Source organism: Puntigrus tetrazona, chromosome 24 (assembly GCF_018831695.1).
Source record: "Puntigrus tetrazona isolate hp1 chromosome 24, ASM1883169v1, whole genome shotgun sequence".
Lineage (NCBI taxonomy): Eukaryota > Metazoa > Chordata > Actinopteri > Cypriniformes > Cyprinidae > Puntigrus > Puntigrus tetrazona.
The window spans coordinates 8,203,169-8,228,571 of NC_056722.1; the positions used below are offsets into that span (position 1 = coordinate 8,203,169).

Genomic DNA, 25,403 nt, shown 5'->3' on the forward strand with positions numbered 1-25,403 from the left:
TTACAGACTTTTTGGCAAAAATGAAAAGATGCCTATTTATAAAACGCAAAGCTGCAGAGAGGTGAAACTCATGTTTATGTAACTGCCCCTTGATGAGCAAATCTTCATCATCATCCAAAAGAGAGAACAATGTGTGCAAGAAGTCCCTACAGCTGATATGGTCCCTAATTCAATTTTCACCCCTACATGATCCAATTTTGTCCCATTAAGGTTGGGATCCATGTGGTGCATTATACAAGCTCATCATATGAGCCTGAGTGTCAACCAATCCATCTTCACCAAACTACGTCAAATTGAGATGTGCGTCGATAAAGCAGTAAATGAACATAAGCTTAACAGTACAGCACCCTTTCTGACACTGACTCTTAACCAAACACATTCCCGCGAATATGTTCATGTTCAAGTTATTTAACCACTCTGAGGTCCATTACTGAAATATTGTCCTGCCTCAATCTACAGTTCATCGCATTCATTATTTGTTGGCACTAATAGGTACTGTTGGATTACCCAGCTCTTGTAATTACATTAGAGTGATGTGTTTGTTTCCAAGACGCAGTGAAATGGCCAGCTTGGACATACACGCCATTGAACTAACCCCCTTTGGGCTTTTAATTACGACCCTTTACAGAGCTGCTCAACGTGAGGTGAGATGATGAGGTATGTGAGCTATTAAAAGGTTTTAAATCAACAGTAATTTGATTAATTTCTTCATTTATTTGCTGAAGGCGAAACATTATACCATTAGTAACCTCTTACGAAAGACCTCTGAATTGGAAGGACAATGTTACAATTTCAGAAGCGGTTAATTCCCTACTTTACTTCTAATCAGTTGTGCCTAGATAGATAGATAGATAGATAGATAGATAGATAGATAGATAGATAGATAGATAGATAGATAGATAGATAGATGGATAGATAGATCTATCACTGTCACTGTTTTGCACTGTAACAGGGTGGACATAATGTAACATTTAATGTAAAAATGACATAAGTGTTTAAAGCATGTATTGGCGTTTCATTTAATTCAGTTCAAACCACACAGATCTGCGAGACCAATGTTAAACACGAATGCTAGTCCATTGGTTGGCATGAAAAAAAAGCCATGCAAACATAAAAAAACAAACAAACAAACACCACTGTCATTTACGTCAAAACGCTGAACGTTATAAAGCTTTTAGTTTTTAGCTGAAAATGGTGTAAACCCCTAGTCACCACTCGAAGACATGGAAACTTTGTTGCTCATTCATCTTTTGAACCACTTAACTGTTGTTAATGACATTAAGCAGAGGTGTAGCACTAACGTAAAGAAATATTCTGTCATCATTTACTCACCCTCAAGTAGTCCGAAACCTGTATGAATTTTTGTTCTGCCGAACACAAAGAGATCTTGAAAAAAATTTGTAACCAGGCTGTTTTGGGTCACCATTGACTTGCATAGTATTTTTTCCTACTTTGGAAGTCAACGATTACCCATAACCAAGACGATTACCAAGATTCTTTCAAAATGTCTTCCATTGTGTTTTTTGTTGTTCTATGTGAGATACTGGGAATTTTATTATCATGATTAAATTATATATATATATATATATATATATATATATATATATATATATATATATATATATATATATATATATATATTTGTTTGGGTGTGCTTTTTCATTGTAAACATATTTGTTACATTATTTACATATTTATGAGCACATAACCCAACCACTGCTCCTAAACCTACCAATTTGTGAATAAATACAAGAATACAACTACCATCATTATTTATTCAAAAAGGATTAATATGGCAGATTTTCAGAGGCTGAAGGTTTAATCTTTGAGAAGAATAGACCCGATCACCATACGTCTCCATACGTAGTAAAGCTCTTCGTGTTTGCTGCAGTCTCTGTGAGCAAATTCAAAACAATGCCGCCAGAAGAAGCCTCAAGTCAGCCTTGGTTGTGAAATGCGATTGGATTTTGTGTGTCTCGTGATCGATTGAGTCACTCTACAGGACAGGAGTATCTTTTTCTGGTTAGTTTTCAGTGATTGAAACTTCTTTTCTTCGCATAATATATATATATATATTTTTTTTTCTTCAGGTATAAAAGGTGACGACTTAAGGAACTACTTGAGGGTGAGTAAACAATGACAGAAATTAATTTTGGGTGAACCATTCCTTTAAGCTAATTGGAGAGCACGAGGACTGCTTAGCTGCCTTTATTCGCCATATTTGTTGTATTTCGTGGCTTCCCTTGCGTCACTCCGGGGTTCCCTAACTACTAAAGACTTTATACGAAGAATATGTATTCATATTAGATAGGTGTGAGCATAGTCACAGGCAAGTCCAATTTCAGATAGTGTATATTGCACGTAAGCGCTCTCAAAAAGGCGCTACCAAAGAGTAAAAAATATATGCTACGCGTTAGCATGCTTATTTTGCTTAAGTTCACGATCTGTTTAAGTCCAAATGCCACTCTAAGACAAAAAAACACCGGGGTGGGAGGAGTTTAAAACACAATTTTTTTTTAGAATTAAAACACCAACAGCCGAGCTTGCGATCAACTAAACGAGGTAATTAATTGGTCTGTCGTCAACCTGTTTTCAGCGCTAAAAATCCAACCACTCCATCTGAAGGTGTTACAGAGAAAATAATAATAAAAAAACACGACCTTCCATGATGCTCTGCGTGACTATAACGCCCTGCCTTTCCGATCACAGCCGAACAGGCAGCGCCATGTCTGCCTGGCACTCGCATGGGCACCGATGGGTCCTGCCAGCCCTGTAAAGTGGTCACGCATAGTCTGCAGTAGGGGAGCCAGCCATCTCAGTGTGAGCGTGCGTGTCCTCTGCTTTCATTGTTAAAGATTAAATGTCAAAACCACTATAGCCTCCCCGTTTTGTGTGGTTAGAAAATGTCCCGGCGCGTGAAAAAAAATAAAAATAAAAATAAAAAAAACACTAGGAAAAAAAATGATCTCTGTGCACTACTCAAAGATCTGTGGAGGATAATATATTCAGTGCCAGCAACAGAATAACATGCATTTTAATGAGATTACAAATGTAGTCGTCATCCCCTTCCAGGGACGGAATGAAATCCAATCTCATTTTCAAACTCAAAAAGGAGCAATAAAAACGCGTTCCAGGACTCCGGTCCCATTCATGCAGTCTCTCACCTCCAGGGAGAACACTAGAGCTGGTCAAAATAAGCTTGTTTATTCATACGCACTCAGATTTATATTCATTTTCGGAAGAGCTGTGTACGCGAAAAAAAAAAGAACCGTATCGTATTTATCGTAGCAAAGTAGCTTTAATGCATTTATTGTTAAATATATGAGTTCTATTCTATCTGCTTTTTAAAAGTAAACACTGACACGTGTACATTTTAAATGATTATAAAGAATTGAACAGTTATTATCTAAACCATGTTTAACTCGGTTTAATGTCGGTTTGGATTCCATTATGCATTTTCAAGTGCATTTTATGAGAAAAATATAAATTCGTGTTTTTTTGTTTTTTTTTTGTCGAAATGTGGTGTTATTAATACAAATTTAATCAAAATTACGAAATTACGAATAGCCTATATATTTTTATTTATCGAAAGGGTTATTATTTAGATGTAGGCTTTATTTATATATATATATATATATATATATATATATATATATATATATATATATATATATATATACATACATACACACACGATAAATTGATACGATATTGATACGATAAATATGATACGGTTCTTTTTTTTCGCGCAAATATATATTTATATATAAAGGCTCAATAAACGCGCATGCTGTAAAGCAATCATAATCAAAAAAAAATAGGATATGCTATTTCTTGATATCTTTCTTGCTAACATTAGCAGTGTGAAAAAATTGTTCTAAATTTATGCTGGAAATTATGAATATGCTTATTTGCAGCCTTTTTTTTTGCCGTCCTTCATTGACTTACAGCAGGCGATAGACTAATGTTTTTTAAAAATGTGTTCAGAATAAATACTTTTCCCTCGACTATCATTTTTCGATCTGGAGCTTGTTTTCTCTCAGACAAGCGCCTTATACGCCGCAGAAACGCGCTGAGCGCGGGGGAATCAATATGAAATGACTCTCCCTGCCACCTTATTAATAATGAAACAATACGTCTTCACTCGACGGAGTCTCGCCTCCGCGCGCGCCTGCGTGCTCGTTCACGCCCGTTCGGGGCGCTGGAAGAGAAAGCGCGCGCGTCTCGAGCGCGCGCGTCACAAATGCGATTTCCATTTTTTTCTTTACTCTTTTATTGGCACGATACGCATTAAGCTGCAATATTTTAGAGGAGGAAGCACTGTGACCACCACAAAGGCTACATCAATAAAACAAAACGACACAAATCTCTTTCAAACAGTAACTGTTTTTTATTTAATTCTTTTAAATACTTCTTTTTAGCAGTCTATTTTATATACCTGTATGATCAATCTGTTTTAAAACGGTTTCGGTTAAAGCATCTCTCTTTTCACTCCGCGCACACCTCTTGTTTGCTCGCGTGGTTTTGAATATTCAGGTATTTTCATATGCAACATCCCCGGAAACGAACAAACGAACGGACGAACGAAATACACATCTTCCGAAGGCAGTGAAACGTGGTCTAACGCCTTGGCAACATCAAATAAAGCTAGCAAAAATTCACGTCATCCAACTATTAACGTCAAGGTCCAGATGCTGTCGTGCTACTAAACTGTCGGGCCACGCTTTACGTTGCGGTGTAATTACCGTGTAAGTACTGCGTTATAGCGACGAACTACTCGACGTGCGACTGTTTTCTGGAGCTGCTCGCTTGTAATCGCACGTATGTTTAATGCAACACGGACACCGTAATGTAAAGTGTTACCTTTATACTGTTATGTGCCCTACGTACAAAGAGACGATTCTCCTTTGAATGGAATAGAAAAGCATTTTAAGGGGGAAAAATGGCAACAGTCAACTATCTCACAGCCTCTTCATGGCTACATTGACACTTGTTTTTTTTTTTACTTAATAAAGTCTTTTATTATATATATATATATATATATATGTATATATATTCTCTCTCTGCGCTCTTGTATGCCGCTAAATAGACGCCTTTCATCATTCCTGAGGTTTGTTTATTATAGGCTAATTGTTAATATCATAATGACTAGGTTATTACTTCGAGCTTCGTTATTATTAGACACGTTTCTCGTGTTTTCCTCCGGATCATCATCCATATACTTGGCTTGACTAAAATAAATCTGATAAATGAAAAACTAAATATCGACAAAGAGCATATAAAAAACAAACGGACGGGAGAACATGTCCTATCTTTCTCTAACGCATGATGGCCGTTGAGGACGTGAAAAGCCTACGGTAATAATTCATAACAGACGGTAATGTTATAAAATACTACGCTTCTGACCGGGACCCTTTCAGAAATTCAGGCCGTCGTTTCAACTCAATATCTGATAAATATTTCATGAAATCGACCCAGAGTCAGGCAAATGTGCTTGAGCATTCCCAGAAGACTTCTCCTTGCCATTGTCTCTTGCAAAAAACGTCTTTTCTCCAGATGAAGTAGGTATATAAATCCATTTGGGTGAGGATGAATTTTGATCGTCATTACTTATTCTTTTTTTTTTTTAATCTTGTGTTGATGGTTTGTCTGTTTTTTTCCTCTCTTTTCTTTCTTTTTTTCTCTTCTTTGATTTTTCTTCTTCTTCTTCTTCTTCTCTTCCCGTGGGTTAAAACTGCATCCACGTCACGAGCGCAGACAGTGCCGTTAGGACCAGCGTCACGCCGAAAGGAACCGTTGATCGGCTCGCGCCGTTCCCGCCAGCACACAGTTCAAATAAGCTGCCGCGAAAGTCCAGGTTTCTGGACTCTTTTTTCAGCTTCTCCCACAGATCCGTGGCTCCCTCCTGACAGTCTGCCAGAGCGGTGGTCGCACACGAATGGAAATCATCCCAGTAACTGCAAATCAAATATTTCAAACACAAAGCAAAGACATCGTTACTCATCTCCGATTTTTAGTCACTCGGCTAAAATATCGGAACACGTGACATTAACGTCCTTCTGTGGTTATCGTTATCGGCTATTATCGATATTAATATTTGGTTTTACTTTCGGGTTATGCGTTCGTCAACCAAAAAAAATAACGCTATTGCAACGCATTTGCATTTAATAAACATTACTAAAATTGAAAAATAGTATCATCAGCTATTGTATTTCGTTTATAAAATGATATCGTGTTCGTTTCAGTTTGATTTATTTTAGTTACTCTGAAGGTTAATACCAAAATATAGGTAACATTAATGTTTAAAAACCGAAAACAAAAAAATAAAAAATATAATAATAATAAAAATATATATATATTCTTGGGTTCTGAATCTGAATTTTGTCGAAATGTGGTGTTATTAATACAAATTTAATAAAAATTACGAATAGCCTGTATATATATATATATATATATATATATATATATATATATATATATATATATATATATATATATAATATAGGATCCGATGTATAGCATGCACGAGTCCACGTGTATCCACGTGAAGAGAGACGGTGCACGAGGGAAACCCGAGTTGTAATGCGGCTCCGAAGGGAAAGTCTCGGTATCACGTGACTTCTAGCGCCCTCCCCATCTCTCCCGCTCTCTTACAACTCCTCCCGCGCCCCGCCCCTTCCTCCAGCCCGCTCTCGAGCCCGGCGTTTATTAATATATTTCAGGAGCACACACCCACACGCAAAAGAACACGCGCACGATCGTAATAAGTAGCCGCGCCGCAAATAACTTAAAATAAAATGCGAGAATAAAAAAAAAAAAATGTTTGGTCTTCAGCAGTGAAGAAGAACAAGAAAAAACATATTTATGAATTGTTTATTAGCCTAGGTTATATGGAGAAGAAATACAATGTCAGCTGCATTGCCCTTTATATATATATATAAAAAAACCAAAAAAACAAACATAATAATAATAATAATAATTAAAAAAAAAAAAAAAAAAAAAATATATATATATATATATATATATATATATATGTTGTGTGTGTGTGTGTGCGCGCATCTAGTTTTAGTTAAAACTACAACTAAATACAATATAAACGTATTTGACGTAATCTCTAGATGAAAAAGGTGAAAGAAAGTAATAAGATACTGTTCTGAATCGGCTGTAAAAGAAGCAGTTATTTTATAGGGCGGATCGCTTACAATAATCGTGCATTACTTCCCGATCCGATCCAATTATAGATATTGACCTTTGGCCTCGGCGCGTAGAGACGGTTCATCTAATTGTAATTAAGTGGTGAAATGTGAATAGCGCGGCTCTATTTCTGCTCACGGAGCCGTCGACTTAAACAAGGGGCCCCTCGCGCCATCTGCTTCCTCTCCCTCCCCGCCCTCTCACACGTGTATCTCATCAGTTGCGTGCATGCGTGTTTTTCCCTTACGTGCAGATGGTCTGAAGGTTTTCCTTCTCGTCCAGTTCCTGTGGATAGTTGGCCATGTTCTCTCCCAGTTGAAGCAGGCAGTTGGAGAAGCCTTTGAACACTGTTTCACATTTCCCCGCCGCTCGAACCGCCTGCAGCAGATAGGCTGGAAAACGACAAATGAGCATTTTAACTTTATTATTTGTTATTATTATTATTTTTGCACGAGCCCGTTGCACCCTACGCACGTGTGCGTTGAGCGTTTACTAATATTTAGATTTTCTGTTCTCATCTGGTCTCATTTATTCTGGATATAATAAATAAAGCCGCTTTTAAGACGCAATAATGCGTGTTGCTCGGGATAGTGTGTGTTGCTCGGGATAGTGTGTGTTGCTCGGGATAGTGTGTGTTGCTCGGGATGGTGTGTGTTGTATGGGTGGCGCGTGGACAAACGATGATGTAATGGTTTACACGAGGATGGGTGGGGGGGGGTGTGGGCTTATGCGAGGTGAGATTTTCATTCTGACTGATTTGTATTCCCCCTCCCCCTTTTTACACATCTAGAAAAGAGTCTCTTTTTTTATGACAGATCTATTAGGGAAAATTAGGAGACTCGGGCGCGCGTGCTCGCGCTTCCCTCTCGGTCTGGGACTCGGGTGATGGACTGGGAGGTCGCGACGCGATCAATTGACCAGATCCCTTTGCTTAACGAACCCTAGACGCCAGTGGCTCCTTCTCGGGTTCGTTAAACAGAGTTGAATTGAGTTGTTTCGCTGGGCCCATTACAGGGATACGGACGAGATGCAAACACCCTAAATAGTTCAGAACTGTAGTCTATAGATGCTTTGCATAGCGGTACACTCACTATATGTGCATTACATAGCCTATTCTACCCGGCGTCCATACATCAGAAGCAGATATATAGATGCATTTCATGCAATACGGTCCATTATATTAAACGCAGCGCATGCAAGGCTGTGTTTTTTATGCAGTATATAGCCTGCACATATTAAACTGTACATTATACGTTGTATACGTTATAGCATCCTGCATTCATTTATATTAATTTACATATTCCAATATACGCGCATCATACGCTAAATAATAACAATAATAATAATAATGTAAATAAACTAAAAACAAAATATGCATGCAATGATATTATTCATCCATTTTTTGTTGGTGAATCGTAAAAAGTCGTTGACTGATGCTGCATAGATGCATAGTGCATTCTTTATCGCCCGCAGAAGAAATAACTAAATAAAGACATCCAGCAATGACACAAAATACCCAAGTAATAAAACGAGTCAATTATCGTTTAGATTACAGACACACCGTTCTACCGAGCAACGCTGCACCTTACATAACGAATTATCTCGCTATAATTGTGATATCACCGACACGTCGCCCTTTTCTCCCACACGGACAAACATTACGATCGTATTCCTCCAAGAGATCAGCACAAATAAACGCGACGCCTCGCATCAAACTCTCCGCAACCGGTTTTGCGAATATTTATTACAATTATCGAAATATTCAGACCTCAACATGGCGGATACGAGGACGCGAAATACAGAGATGCTCGTGCAGCTTGCTTTGGAGAGCCGTGCATTAACGGGACGCGTGCTGTCATATTTTTTTTAAACAAATAAATCAAACGCAGCCTTCCCCGTATTCGTTTTATTTACCGGAATAAACGGTAAAGGCGGCTCTGCGAATGAACGGCGCGTTTTTAAAATCGTTTTTCGTCGTAGGCACGATGGACGGTCTATATTTAGAAACCACCGAGCATCTAATATAGACTCACCTATCCTACTGTACTAGTGGTCACGACCACTTCACTAGACCCTGTCAGCGGCACCGGTGTCAACCCGGCACCGCAGAATCCGTTCAATCAAGTCAAATTAATGTAGTTCAGCTAGGTGACCGCAATTCATCCACACCGATGCACAACCTGCAATATTCATTTCAGCATCACTATTAAAAAACGTGCGATATTAAATGAAAACTACTTATTTCGTATATTCTAAAACCTCAATTGCCCACCATTTTTATTTTATCTCCCGCTACATTATACGCAATTTCGTGGTTATTTGCGAAGAGACGCACGGGATCGTCTGAAACCGGTGATGCACACACAAAAAAAAATCTCTTAATTCAACCAATTCTTTCCTGTTTCGTATTTTTTGTCGATATCCGTTTGAACGCATTTGCTGCGAAGAGGTCCCGCACTTTTCCCAACTTGCTCCAATAAAGATTTGCTTTATTTCTCGGAACACTTTCCGGCTGCAACGCAATATTTTCCGCCTGGCGTGTGCTCTCTCTATACCTTTGAATCGCGGTCGGGACAGTGACATCGCAATTAAAACGTCCCCCAAACACACCAGAAGAGATCCGCGCATTTCGATACGACCTTAACCGAGCGAGAAAACGAAAAGCAAGGGTCAGCCCATCCCAAAACGCGCGATGGAAATAATCGACTCACCTATTTGAACAGCAAGAAACAATGAAATATATCTTCCAGACAAAGTTAATCCCATCCTACGTCCAGTAAAACCATTGGAGTGTGTGCCGGTTTTAGAGAGCTGTGAGGGGAAAAGATTGCCAAAACTGAACGCTGAACATCGCTGTTTAGTTCACGCAGCTATTCAGAAACTCTTTGTGATTTTTTCCCGCTGTCGGCGTGGCGCAGTGAAGTGAAATGGTGCACCCCGTTAAGAGAAGGCGGTGATGCCTCGTGTTTTTTCTCTCCCTTCTTCACGCCCACATCTCAAGCTTGACGTAAAATTCACCGTCGGACTCCCCACTTCTCTATTTTCTCATTTGCTGGACCGGGGCTGGCCCCCTTCTCCCCCCCCCCCCTCCTCCTCCTCCTCCTCCTCCTCTTCCTCTCGCACTGTACTGGCATTTCAGGGCTCGCGGAGATGTCCGCGTGCATCTGCCCTCCGGTGGTCTCACCTGTCCACCCTCGAAGCCTGCGCGTGGACCCGTGACCCATATACCGAGACCGAAACGCGCGCGAGTTTAGCCGGACCCGGGGCGCGCGATCGTGGCGGTGGCGAAGGTGGCCCGAGTTCGGTCGCAGGCCACACTCCCTCTTAACGATGGCCTCAAGTATTGTAGTTTTTCATGTTTATTTTTTTTCCCCAATGCATGGGCGCTGATTAACGCAGTGCCCGTATTTTATTAATAATTACTGATGATTTATTTATGCCTTAAATATCAACGTCTAACTGAGGCGAATCGAGGTTAACGAAGCGGGGTGTGATGTTGTGATGGCATTGCCCTTTTTTGTGGGAAACTTTTAACTACAGGCTCCATTAAAACCACTCTACACACACACACAAGTGTCAATATTGCCATATTTGTTTTTACATAACCTACAGACCAATACTAATAAATCGCACGCTCTAATTGGTTGCTGAGAATTGTGAAATACGCCCCGTTGGGAATTATTTTATACGGGGTGAGATGAGTTACAACTGAGAGAAAGGTGATGTCTGTATCACCGAAAAAAAGTTCTTACCGTGCTGACGTCAGCGGAATTTGCAGCCAACCAATGAGTACTGAGTATTGATGCACATCGTTTTTTTTTTTCAGAGGCTCTGGCTTCAGGAGGAGAATACTAAAAAGTTACCTAGGGCATTCTAGCTGAAGGAGAATCCGACCAGCGAGTAGAAACCGTGTGCTCCTCTCTGCTGAGTAATTAGGTCCCCTGACAGTTCATTTAGAGTCCAGACTACAGGAGACACTGGAGACAGATGCCCCGAGGACCCTCACAATATCAGCGAATATTTGGTCATTGACAGCACGGATGGCTTTTATTATTCCATATAAGTTAAATGAATGGCGGGTTATGTTCGTCACCTATGCGTCTTCAAACTGAATGTACATCACGTCCAGCCATGACCGTAATAATAACAAGCGCGAATTTAACCTGTTGAAATAAATAGCAGTTGCATAACCGTAAAAAAACCTGCATAGTGTGTTGCAATGCAGGGAGGGACGCCATATGGATTTAATTTATAGAGAATGCCACGGGACTCAACAATGGCGGGCTTTTATTCATGTTTTGCCTCCATCTTGTGGCGGAAGCGTGCAACAGGGCCCTATAATATATATATATATATATATATATATATATATATATATATATATATATATATATATATATATATATATATATATATATATATATATATAGGTTGCGCGAGCTCTTTGATCAGAAAAGCAAATATTTCGCCCGATACAAATAATGTTACGCTGCCAGTCTTGGAGGGATATCTAAAAATACCGGATTCAAACGACTCGTCGTTTCCACGGCGCGGGGAATCCCCGTTTAATGCGTTTGTCCCCTTGTTGCCCAATTACCGCGCGGCTCGAGAGGTTTTCCGCGGTGACTCATTCAGGTGGGCGCGGGGAGGGCGCGGGAAAGCAGGGGAGACGGAAGGGGGTATTCCGGCTGTCTAAACCGTGTTTCATTAATATGGAGGGAACGAGGGAGGCACCGATTGCGTCAGCAGAGTTTTCCTTTCTTCGGTGAAAGCGCGCGAAGCAGATCACGTCTGAAATGATTTGAATGACAAGAATGACGCGCTAGGTAAAGAGTGAAACAATTCTGTGGATAGTTTGATAGCATTGATAAGGCCAATTGCATTAGGGACTCTTGGCAGGTGTTGCGCGCTATTCCTGAAATGAAAATGGCGCGTCTTCTTAACATCGTATGAAATAACTTCACCTTTAAAAAAAAATAACTTTCCTTTTAGACTGTCGCGGACTCGTTTGGCTCCCGAAATCCTGCTGAAAGCAGGCCCGGTCGTGATGTGGGGGAAATGCTGGAAAGCTCATTGAAGCGAACATAAGGTTCCTTAAAGCCTTTAAATGCAGACCTTGAGCCAAAAACTCATCAGTAAACACCGGTCGTTTTAGACTCTTTCAGAATGTTGCGACGGAGATGTAAATCAATTTCTAAACGCTTTTCCATCTGTGTTGTCACAGAAGTGCCTTTTTCAGTTCTTAAGAAGGGGGCGTGCCAATACTTTTGTCCATATAGTGGCTGTACAAGTCATTGGCGTTTGGCCCAAAGGACCGCATTTAAAGTCACTCCAGAGATGTTCGGCTGGGAGTTAGGCGTTGGCTTTATGCAGATCAGTCAAGTTCTTCCACACTTTGCCTTAGAGGCATTGCCATGTTAGGATGGAAAAGGGTCCTGTCTAAACTGTAGAAGCACACAATACCATCGAATATCATTATAAGCTTTAACATTAAGATTTGTACTTATTAGATTTGATATTATTAAAGTAGTTAAAACTGTTCTTTAGAAGAGGGTGACCCGTTTGGCAGTGTAGTGTATTTTTACTACGTAAAACCGTAAAAACTATATTTTTAATTTATTTGAATTTTCAGCATCATTGCTTCAGACTTCAGTTTAATACAATCTTTCAGAAATAATTCTGATATTATGCTCAAGAAACCTTTTTTTCGCATTTATTTATAAATGCTGTTCTTTCTATTCATCAAAGAAACCTGAACAATTCAAGTCAGCCGTTTTTTTGAACAGAAAATCTGAAATTTTAGAATAATGCTAAAATGTGGCTTTGAAATCACAATAAATGGCATTTTAAAACGTAACAGTTATTTAAGTAGTAATAGTGTTTCAAATAAATGCAGGCTTGATGAACAAAAGAAAAAAAAAAAACGATGCTACATAAGATTCCAGCAAAAATATTTTCAGATGATATCAATTTAAGATGCTCCAACAGAATCTTCCACACTGGAAAAATAAAATGACTCGCCAATGGCATTGCATGAGCGAGATTAGCTGCTTGATTTCTTTTTTCAAGTGCTGTTGGTGTCTTAATGAAGAATGCAAAATGATTTCATGCTGAAGGTTTATTGTTTATGTTAGTAAAACACAGTCGGTGGCATTTTAGCAGAGAAAATATGCAATAGATTCTGATTAATACAGTCAGATTAATAGTTGTGTTAATTAAGGCACCAAACCAAAACAGGAATTTAGACAAAATCGTACTAAATTTTAATACGGCTCTGTTACTTCACAGCTAAGTTTGGCATGCACTCAGGCTTCTGTTGGTGCAAGAATACTTTTCACGTCGCTGTTTCTGGTTTATGTAGGTCATATTTTGTGTGTGCATTGAACATTTTGCACACCCGCAGAAACATTATCCTTCAAACGCATACCTGAAAACATTTCTGATATGTTTCACTCTTCCTCCCATTTCCAATTTACAACTTTTCCTGATAACTGCATTATTTAATCGGAAAGTATCAGACCGTGCGTGCTGTATCGGTAGGCTACTAAATGTTTGATTGTGTTTTTTGTACAGTCAAGGAAGTTGGAAGGCGCGAGCGTGAGTTGGAAACTGTTGGAAGGCGTGAGTGTAAAGGAAAAAAGCTAGCTTTTATTTCGATAATGCTCGTGATGAAAGCAAAGCAATTCAATGAAATGGTTACGTGAGCCCTTTTTCTCTCCGCTCGGCAATCCGTTACTGCACGAAGATTTCCAGCTGATTGGTGACCTGCCTCACTGTAGGGCAGTCCAGACACGCTATCAGCACCTTCTTCCCAGGAGACTGAGGGGTGATCATGTCTGTATATTGCAGCGAGCCACCAGGGGCGATCTGACTGCAAATGGAAATGGTTATAGTCGTATGTGCATGAAAAATACTGTATGTCAGTACTTCAGTTTAAAATGAACAGTTAAAAGCAAACTGGTTTCCTCTTCCTTTTCAAACAGTTGCAGAGACCAGTTTTTATTGAGGAGTGGGGAGGAGTCTTAAGCTAGGAGTAAAAAACAGCTATAGGCTATTCAAAGAAAATTTAAATGAGGGGGAAATGTTATGTAAGCTAATGGAACAATTATAAGTGGCATTTTAATTGACAGTCTAAAATAGTAAGATGCGCAAACATAAGAGAAACTTATTCACGATTAATCACATCCGACATAAAAGTTTTTGCTTACATAATATATGGGTATACTGTATTTATTATGCATGTATATATATATATATATATATATATATATATATATATATATATATATATATATATATATATATATATATATATATATGGTATGTGTGTGTATTTATATATACATAATAGACATACATGTACATTTATGTAAACACAAACTTTTATTTTGAATGCAATTAATCATTAATCGTTTGATACTTGCTGGCAATGAAACTCTGAGGAAAGAAAAAATGAATATAACGGAGGTTATTCTTACTCGTATGTTTTCATTTTGGTTGGCATCAGACCAGGGCTTTCTAGGCGGAACTGAATGTTTGTCAGGATGAAGGTAAAGGGATTTCGGAACGAAACCATAACCATGAAAGCCTTGCCAACCAGGAGTGATCCAGTCACCTGTGGATCATTTATGACTGTTAATGAACATAAAAGATCAAATGCATCACACATGTTCCTCTACAATTGGCAATAAAGGACGCATACCTTAATTGTGAGATCAGGAGGTTGGAGGGTGATAACTCTCATTGTCGTGAGGGCCATGCCGGTCTCTTGAATGCGTCCATGCACCACAAACAGCAGGTTGGACTGTTCCACCAGGTAGGACATGTACTCCAAAGCTCTGACATCAATCATCACTTGCATAGCTGTAAAACGATTTTCAGAAATTAAAGGGCTCAGGCGATGGGATTTCAAGCTTTCCTTTCTCTTTGGGGTGTTACAAGCTGTTAGTGCATAGATAAGATCCTTAAAGTTGTAGAGACTGAAGCGTCAAACTCGACCACACCCCCCTAAAATGGCTCATGTAAACACTCCCCACTTCTCTACGTCAAGATGTGGTGGTGTTTGCATAATGCCCCCCAAATGGTCACGCAAAGAAAGAAGCGGATTCAGTAACCGCAGCGGTGTGGATGCAGCCATGTCACGAGACGTGAGTTTCTGTGCCAAAGCAAAAGCGCTTTATTTGGCCTTCTGAAAGTAGATGCAGTTATGAATCATTAAGATTATGTACAACAGAACAGCACCAACCCAGATGTTTGTGCCACGCTTTTTATGGAGAACAGTTTTGTCCTGTGAAGCATGTCCTGTGAAGCAGATCAGTGGGTTTTTGTGACAAAAATATTTCCAGTTTTACAATTATAATGTAAATGACTGAATGAGCACAGAGTACTGGTTTCTTTTCTGACTTCTGACTCGACGTACTTCCGCAACTAGGTCAAACAAGAAGCTATATGGGACGGTTATTTTTGTTATAATTTTAAATCGAGAGATATTTTTGTTACAAAAACTCATGGATCTGCTTCAGAGGACATGTAATAAACCCCCAAAGGCAGTACTTGTGGATATATCCGGTTTACGGAGCATTAACAAGCTTGGAAGGGCCAGGATAAATTCTGTGTTCGACTGAAAGAAGGGTGAGTAAAATATGGAGCCATTTTCATTTTTGGGTGAACTATTTCGTTAAGCTAAGCAATTCTAAAATGCATGTCTCCTAAACCTATACAACAAGTCAGACTCACTTTTCCAGGGATCCACGGATGCAACTTTGTCGTCAACTTTGAAGATTGAGCTGGTGATGCCGGTGTAGTACACCACACAGCCAGTGATGGTGGCAGAGATGTTGTACGTTTGGCTGGTCTGGTTCTTAATGTTCAGCGTCAGCTTAAAGTTTTCACCCATTCTGATGGTGTTGGCCTGGAGCTCGATGCTCACACCTGTTTCTGGGAGTGGTTGGTAACCCCTGGCAGGAGTGCCACAACTCTCTGCCATCTTCATGGTCTGCTTGTCCTTGTCACTGCCTGGAGTCAGAAAGAAGTTTGAAGGACGGCAGGAAAGGAAGATAAAGGGAATATATGATCATCCATGCCCAGATTGCACCAAATAAAGCTTACCTTCTGGGTATTTGTAGTTAGAAGTGATGTCTTCATAGGCGCCACTGTTCACCTTTTTGGTGACAATGAGCTTTCCAACATATGTAGTGTCCACACTGACAATCTTTTTGTTTCCGTACTTATCAGACCGATAGTAAACCACATCACTGTTCAGCTGGAGACAGAAGAGGTGTTTTTAAAAAATGCTGCAATTCTGTGAACTAAAAAAGTAGACGTAGAGAAATGATGTTTCGTACCTCTGCAAAGACAAACCTTGCATCAAATGGATAGCTGAGCTGTCCCTCCTTGATGGCATTGACAGACGTTGGGCCACATCGATAAAGACCTGTAAGAGAGAGGGAAATTTTTGATTTCATTCAGCATACACAGTGTTTCAAATGTGTAAGATTAGAGCAGATAAGCCAAACGCCTAAACCTCAGACATCCCTCAAATCTCCAAGCAGATGGAGTGGAGTTTTTCTCTGTGGTTTTCAGTTTATTTCCATTAAGAGGGTACAAAATAAGGCTTGAAAGCCAGCTTTCTGTTCATCTTTTTAAAGCATCGGTTGAAGGAGGTTCGTAAATCTGAAATATTTGGTAATCCCATCACCTCAACTTGTGATGCACCTAAATTCATTTTAAAATTTTCCAGTGTAAAAATAGAATACTAAATAAAAAATGACCATGCTAAATTTTAAATCTCACATTATGAATTTATATCACACAATTGCAAGATATACTCTTACAGATAGATAGAAGTTCTTTCCCTCATTGGGCATTGGTTTTTATATCTCACAGCTCAGAAATCAGAACTGTGAGATATAAAATTGCAATTACAAGAAAAAAAGTGAGTCCATATCCTGCAAAATATTGGAGACATTTTTAGCCGGCCCCTCCTACTCAGACTTGAAGCACACGCAGGTTGCCAGATTCCCGCTCAGACTCCTTTTTGTTTGCCAGCTTCCATGACTGAAACGAGACATGCTCTGTTTTCCGCCAACTGGCAACCTGGAGATTCCACGCCGGAACACACATTTTCAAAGGAGAACTGTAGCATTGCTTTTCAGATAGACAAGTATGTTAACTTAACACGTTTCTTAAATATCTGCAAACATACTATGGTATTTTATGCTTTAGTATAGTCTAAATCAGCACCTTTAAGAGCAGGGGTGATGAAGGTCTGTCCGGAATGCTTCAAACACACCTGAACAAGCTAATCAAGGTCTGCAGGGTAACTAAGAAGCTAGAGGCAGGTGAGTTTTTACTAGGGTTGGAGCTGAACTCTACAGGGCTGCGGCTCTCCAAAGCCGGAGTTCGCCAACCCTGCATTAGAGGAAAGCTAGTGTATATAGAAGATGTGGAGGATCATACCATCACTGGTCTCCTGAGGGGTGCAGTCAACCACCTGCCAGCCAGAGTATTTATCAGGCAGATCAGGCCTCTTCATGTACACCTCATTCCAGCTGTGGTAGTTCCTGTAAAAAAAAAAAAAAAGGTTATTGTCACATTTAACCATCATTACTTATCAGACATCCACGCTTTGTGTATCTCACCAGACTGAATCTCTTGTGCGGCTTCTGTCCACCTTCCCGGCTTCGTCCAGCACAATGTCAGTCTTCAGGTTTCCCGAGTTGTCGTGAGCAGAGCAGTAATTGGTGATGACTCGTGTAGGAATCCCAAGACACCGCAGAACTAGGTGGGATCATCACAGTGCCATGGTTATTCCACAGCCTTTGCAGCGAGGCTCTAAATAACCTGAATCTCAGAACCGGTAATGAATGTGCCATGGCCATACTCACAAGAGTTCAGTGTACCTGCAAACACCCAACACTGAGCAAAGCAAACAGGCACACAACCGCCTTTGGCATATTTACGCAGGATTTCAATACTTCCTGTCCAGGCAGTGGGTGCGGTGCCAATGGAGTAGTCTCCACTCCAGTTGCCAACCAGGACACCATCATCGTCTTGGGAGTTCATCTGAAAATATACCACCAAAAAACCCATATATACTTATGGCTACTTCGAAAGTACGTCAAAAGCAAAAAGGTTAAAAAAAAATGCAGCAAAGTAACACAATGAAATATAATGACAACTAAATTTTAAAATACTGCTGCACGAATAATGTAATAACCCCAATGTAGCATACATGAATCACCAGATCTATACAGGTGGAGCTGGGGAATGTGGAGGGTTTTGAAGCACGCTGCAACTGTTACAGCAAGCACTAGTCATATATTTGAATGTCGAGCAGTGAGCTTATTGGCTACCAATACAAGACAAAACCAGCTGTGTCATGTGATAATGATGTCATTATGTCAGACCTATCGGACTGTGCCATCTAGTTTCATGCCAGAACTTTGTAAATACATTATTTATATATATTTTTGTAAATGCACATTTATATAAATTGCCCACATTCAAGTGTAAAAAGAATGCTTGAAGCTAGAATAAAACAATTTGTTTGTTTTTTTCTTCTTTTGACATATTGCATGTTCAGATATTCATACAACAAAATATGAAATCATACCAGGGCTGATGCCTGCCGAACTACTTCAGTGGCGTTCCCACGGTACATCAGAGGTACTTTCCCAGCATCCAGAACCAAGAGACAGGCATCAAGAATGCCCTCTTCAAACTGCAGTAAACCATATAAAATGTTGAAAAATACTGAAAAAAGGTATCTGGTTGAATAGTGCACCATAAGAGCTAAAACATCGCCAGAAAACTGCCAACCTGGCCGTAGTTCCATGAGCGGGAGGTTACGTTGTTAAATTCTCCATTGTAGATGACCCCCACATCATTCATCACATACTCCTGTCTTTCGCTCTCATTGGGCATATACACCACATCCGCTGTGTGCCAGCATGACATGCATGCGTTAAGTTTTGTTGCCATCTAACAGGTGATGACGGTACGTATTACAAAGTGTTATACGTGTACTCACCCGGGTCCCAAGCATTGAACAGCACATAGAAATCAGTGTTGGGGTTCCTCGGAGTGCGCTGTTTTCCCAATTCACTCACTACTGTTACAAATGTGCAAAAGCGACCAATGATGCAGCTGGAGTCAGGTGTTATGCCCACTGTTGCTTCATTGTTTTGCGTGCCAATCATGCGGCTGTTCCAGCGCCCGTCACGTTTCTCTTTTCCGATGGACACGATCATGTAGGTGCCCCTGTTTTCATCAGGCGAACTTCCTGTGGGGACAGAAATAAGGCAGTTCACCCACATGAAATCATTTTCTGATGCCTTTCATTCTATCGTGGAACACAAAAGACGAGTACCTCTGGAGCGGACTGCACATACAATTAAAGTCAGTGGGGTCCAAAGCAACATTGTTCATTGTATGGATAAATAATGTGAAGATGTGTGAGGGTGAGCTGCCTTTTGTCATTTCAGAATGAAAAAAAGACAAATGGTGCTCTCGGGACTGACTCTGGTAACAAAGGCCCAAACCTCGAGAGGACGTCTTCCCATAGGACAGCGGCGAAGTCGGCGATACTGAACACAAGGCTGAATTAAATGGTGTTGAGACAGCCGAGTGAACATCACTTCAATTATTCAGCTGACCTAACTGCAGAGTGGCACTATACGCTCTGGCTGGTCTCTAATGAAGATGGGCAGATATTTTCTCAGTTTCATTTTTTGCCTGAGAGTTATTTCAGTCCATTAATGGCTCTGTTATAGGTTAAGTTTATGCTCCCCCGAGCATTAAAAAAAATTAAAAATCAAAGATGTAATTCGATCTCGTTCATGCAGGTCTATATATTGCTTGTTAGCATTATTTTCTTCCTCCTCCGCTCTGTGGGCTCCTCCACAGCTTTTGTCAGGTTCAGTGCTAACTAGACACAACATTATTGGTCACCATGCTCTCTTTTTTTAACACGCCAATTTTTTGGAAATATATTCATTCTCCAACTCCCCCAGAGTTAATAAGGCGAGTTTTACAGTTTTTGAATCCATTCAGCCAATCTCCTGGTCTGGCGATAGCACTTTTAGCATAGATCATTGAATCCAATTAGACCAGTAGCTTCGACTAGCATATGACTAGGAAGTATGCGGCTGTAACATGGCCGCATTGCAGCAGGCGCAATGAATAGGAAAAATATTGAAGCTATGCTAAAAGAGCTATCTCCAGACCCGGAAATCGTCTGAATAGATACCAAAACGGTAAAACTCAACTTATTAGCTCTGGGGGAGTTGGAGAACGAGGTTTTTTTTCCAAAAAAAAGATAGAATCTTCCGTCTTCTGATACAGTGCTGAATATCTTTATTAAAACATGGCGAAGAAGAAGCAGAAATAAGTAATTGCATATGTTATTACAGAATGAAATAATGAGTCAGAAATAAGTCAGAGGTGAACTGTCCTTTAAAAGATAAGTTCATTTTATTTATTATAAATGACACTCTAACACTATTTTTATTCTACTTTTCTAACCACTTTTCATCCACTTGACCCTCTTAACACTTGCACTCTTTATTCTATTTCTATTTTATCCACTTCTTTTCTTTTTATTTGTTATAAACAACGTGACCCTCTAACACTAGCAATCTCTATTCTAATTGTTTTCGTTTTAGTTATTATAAAAACCTGACCCTCAAACACATACTACAATGCTACATGCAGTCTGTGTTATGTTAGACTGTCCTGGACGTTTCACAGAACTTTTATATTGTTGCTATTTTGTTGGTTTGATCTTTTTTAGTTTCAGCATTTTTTTCAGCAAATAATTAAATGCGATGAAAATTTTAAAAAAGAAAGATCTGCTTACCAATCGTGAACTCTATCTGAACATTGTCCTGCTGGTTATTGAAGGGTCGGTCAAACTTGATGATGATGAAGAATTCTTTATTCCTGCGCACTATGAGGCTGTTGTTCTGGTACCGACTGGTGTTGTGCGCTTTCTTGTTGTCCGTCACAAGCATATCAACACTGACTACTGAGAGAGCTTGTGTTGCTGGAAAAAAAAGACCAAAAACGTACACAATCTTTTGAATATAAACATTATTAATGCTGAGAGGGGAAAAGATGGTTTCAATACAATTAAAAATGCATATTAAAACATTGAGTCGTATTTGAAGGCTTTCTTATCATGCTATAATGATATCTACTACCTTTTAAGTTTGGCAGCGGTTATCTGTCTCTGACAGTTTTTGTAAAAATTTTTACTACAACGCCCCTGGTAGGGTCACCTAAAGGCAAACAGGTCCTAGGTGATAGGCCAGACAGAGCAGTCCAAAGACCCTGGTGCCAGACCTGGGGTTGGGGCTCGCATGGGGCCCGGCCGGGCTCAGCCCCAAGGAGCGATGTGGGGCCGACCACCCGACCCAATCCTCAGACTCAGAATCTGGCTCTAGGAACATGGAATGTCATGTGTTAGAGTTCACCCTGGTGACTGAGAGGGTCATTTCCCTGCACCTTGGGGTCGGGGATAGGTCTCTTACTGTCCTTTCTTGGGGACTCCGTCAGTCTGCTGGGAGACTTCAACGCTCACGTGGGCTATGCTAGTGATACCTGGAGGGGCGTGATTGGGAGGAATGGCCCCCCGATCTCAACCCAAGTGGTGTTTTGTTGTTGGACTTCTGTGCTAGTCACAATTTGTCCATAACAAACACCATGTGAGAGCATAAGAGTGCCCATCAATACACGTGGCATCAGGGCACCTGAAGGTGGAGGTCGATGATCGACTTTGTGGTTGTTTCATCTGACCTCTAGCCGTATGTCTTGGACACTCGGGTGAAGAAAGGGGTGGAGCTGTCAAATGATCATCACCTAGTGGTGAGTTGGATCTGTTGGCGGGAGAGGAAGCTGGACAGACTCTGTGAGGCTCTGTTGGGAACGTTTGGCAGAGCCCCCTGTCAGGGAGGTCTTCGACTCCCACCTCCGGCAGAGGATCCCTCAAAGAGGTTCTGGCAAACTGTGTGGTGCCTCAGGAGGAGGAAGCAGTGCCCTGCCAACACTGTATACGGTGGAGTTGACTTTAACTGGGGACATTGTTTGGTGGTGGCCTCAGTCCCACCAATGCTTCTTCCACTGGGGGCTCAGAGTTGAACTCGACCATCACCCCGACTGAAGTTGCCGAAGTAGTTAAGAAACTCATTGGTGGCGAGGCACCAGGAGTGGACGAGATCCACCCCGAGGACCTTAAGTTTGTGGGTTAAAAACTGTGGGCTTATTTCAAGAAAAACAATGACACTTTGATCTCTAAATGTGTCCATTTTCAAAGGCTTGGTTCACAAATTTCAGTTGAATATAATTGAATAGGAGTTTACTTGGTGCTCTAGCCATGACGCCTTCAAAATACTCCGTCTCAGGTAGGTTAAACTCCTCTGTGTTTGATCTGGCAAAGTTAATGCGGCCATTTTGATGTTTCACGTGCGGAGGTAATTTTTGCATGATGTACACAAGATGTCTCGCCGTTTGCCTGGAGGACAGATCACGGTAATATTAGACTTTTAAATACAGAGACTTTACATTCGGTACATGCCTGAGACATAAGCGACAGCTGCAGAGGATAGGACAGATAGATGTGTGCATGTGTGTACATGTGCACTGAATGAATGAGACTTTAGCTATTTCTTTCTGTCTGCCCCCGTGGGAAGATATGATGCAATGTAGTGTTAGACTATTTTAGGAAAGCCAAAGTCTCAGTGAAACTGTGAGAATCATGAAGCACTGATGAAATATCATTCTCAACCGAGCAATGCAGCAGGAGCCTTCCTGTCACAGATCCATCACTAACACTGTTAGTAAGAACATTCTTCATGCATTTGGAGACTTTTAATGTTTTTGAAAGAAGTCTCCTCTGCTCACCGAGGCTGCATTTGCTTGATCAAAAATACAGTAAAAATAACAATATTGAAAAATCGTACAATTAAAAGTATATATACTTTTTTCCGGTAATGCAAAACTGAATTTTCAGCATCAGTCTTTAGTGTCACATGATCCTTCAGAAATCATTATAATATGCTGATTTGCTGCTCAAGAAACATTTCCGATTATTGTTTAAAGCAGTTTTGCTGCCCATTATTTTGTGGAAATTGTCAGCTTTAAATGTCTTTACTGCCCCTTTTGAATTAATTCCATGCACCTTGCTGAATAAAACTAATTTCTTAGATAAAATCCTGAACCCTTATTGTTACATACAACACCAGTTTTGGTTCCCCAAAGAGTCTTTCAGCGAACCGTTTTTAAAAGAACCAATTTTTACGAATATTTAAATAATTTAAAGAACCTTTTTTCCACTGTAAAGAACCTTTTTGTGGAATGAAGGTTCCATGGATGGTAAACGGCGGAACCATTAAAGAAGCCAATAAAGAACCTTTTTTCCAAGACTGTGTTTCAGTGTATCAGTGTGAGAGAAATATGTAGAAAATGGTTAACTGCAGAGTAAAAATTAAAAGCAAAGCGTTAAAAATGGTCATTAAAACTCACGGTCTCTGTAGAGGAGATGGTCTGCTGAGAAGATCCAGGCAGATGTGTCCACGAGGAGCTCCATTCTGATTAATATAGGCTCAGGACTTCCTCTTCCTCTTGAGAAAAACACCTCCATGGAACCAGAGCAAGTCAAAACGATCCCAAGATCAGGTCAGTCTAACACTAATCTCCTGATTCTTGATGATGCCGGCATATTTCAGACCATCAACAACATGACAAACAATTACAGGGTATTTTACCAATAAAGCTACAAAACTAGGTCTAAGCCACTACCATATTGCTGCTTTTTTATGCAAAAGGAATAAGCTAATAAAAATCGCCATCATTCATTAACTTCACCACTTGACTGGCTGAGGAACTAGTAGTACTGTGTGTTATTTCCAATTGTCTCTTATTTCATAAGGTTTATGCACGAGGCCTAAAAAAAATTAATTTCTTGTGCAAAAATGTGACTCTGGTATACAAACCCAGTCTTAAGTTGAAATGTGGTGAAATCAGGATGTATACATCATCTAAAAGTTGAATATAAGTTATATATATAAGCTTTATACATTAAGTATGTTTTGTTAGGATAAAACAATATTTGGCTGAGACACAACTATTATCAACAACTTTAAATCAAAATGAGAAAAATCTGCTTTTAATATCCAAATGAAGCCATGCACATTACTAATCAAAACTAAAGTTTTGTTATAGGGGCTATTTATGGCGTGAAATTTGCAAAACGTGTTTTTTTTGCTATTGCTACAAATATACCCATGCTACTTTTTGTGGTCAAGGGTCACAAATAACATCATAAAGTTCCCAAATGATATTTTAAATCATATTTTTTGTTTCAGTAAGTAAATTATAGTTCAAGGTTATCAGGAATGGCCTTTAAGAACATAAGCACTCTTTTCTGATTGAAATCAATAGGGAAGATGGAAATTCACGCTGGGGAAATATCATACCTCAGATAAAATGTTCGAGATGATGTCGTCTTCTCAGAAAAGTGATCAGTATAAAAATAGCAAATGGGACGGACTAATAAACTAAAAACAGCATAGAATCCATGTTTCCATAATAAACCAAATCAAACAAGGGTCATTCCACTGAATCAGTGCCTTTTCCACCTGGAAAAAATTTTTAATCAGCATTTCTTGAATATCCATGAAATGAAGACAACTTGGTTTATGTAATTCATTATTTTATGGCAATATTTCTACCTCGTGTTTTGGTATTTTTGACACACAAGCATTACTAGATACTACAGTTTAACTATAAATATGTGATGGTTTTGACATATACATGTTTTTTCGAGATAAAATGTAATTAAATTAAAGGTTGCATCAAACGTCATTCTTATGTTGTTATAGATTTAGCACATTGCATTTCTAACAGCTCTTATATTAAAATGGTACCAGTATTAATTATATTATTTAACTGATGTAATATTCATTTAGTATTCTTGTTCAAACATGTGTTTGTTTTTATGTGCATTTCAGTTGAATAGGCAATAAAGGGTTTTAGAAAAGTACATATAATATGTAATAATATATAATATATTGTCGTGATGAATATTAGGAAGTGTCTTTGAGGGCTTGTCAATAAAGCCGTGGAACAAAAATATGGGGAAATGAAACTTGTGCTTGACCCAAATGACAAGTTAAGTTGCCGTGTTATTCAAAAAAAGCTACTAAAAAATG

The 25,403-nt window shown here is 39.7% G+C and overlaps 2 protein-coding genes across 2 annotated transcripts; both read right to left on the reverse strand.

Annotated features, from left to right (window-relative positions):
* Positions 1 to 4,366: 4,366 nt before the first annotated feature.
* Positions 4,367 to 10,217, reverse strand: nrn1a (neuritin 1a). The gene is made up of 3 exons (XM_043225646.1): positions 9,906 to 10,217; positions 7,442 to 7,586; positions 4,367 to 5,957 (listed from the first exon to the last, which is right to left on the reverse strand). The coding sequence occupies exons 1-3, from the start codon at positions 9,958 to 9,960 to the stop codon at positions 5,729 to 5,731; spliced, it is 429 nt and encodes a 142-aa protein (XP_043081581.1). The 5' UTR covers positions 9,961 to 10,217; the 3' UTR covers positions 4,367 to 5,728.
* A 3,080-nt stretch (positions 10,218 to 13,297) lies between these two features.
* On the reverse strand, positions 13,298 to 23,755 carry LOC122329481 (coagulation factor XIII A chain-like). The gene is made up of 15 exons (XM_043225729.1): positions 23,716 to 23,755; positions 22,554 to 22,705; positions 21,053 to 21,238; positions 19,226 to 19,477; positions 19,015 to 19,133; positions 18,809 to 18,916; positions 18,081 to 18,258; positions 17,835 to 17,973; positions 17,653 to 17,756; positions 16,539 to 16,627; positions 16,303 to 16,456; positions 15,931 to 16,209; positions 14,897 to 15,057; positions 14,673 to 14,809; positions 13,298 to 14,065 (listed from the first exon to the last, which is right to left on the reverse strand). The coding sequence occupies exons 2-15, from the start codon at positions 22,675 to 22,677 to the stop codon at positions 13,927 to 13,929; spliced, it is 2,169 nt and encodes a 722-aa protein (XP_043081664.1). The 5' UTR covers positions 22,678 to 22,705; positions 23,716 to 23,755; the 3' UTR covers positions 13,298 to 13,926.
* Between the last annotated feature and the right edge of the window lie 1,648 nt (positions 23,756 to 25,403).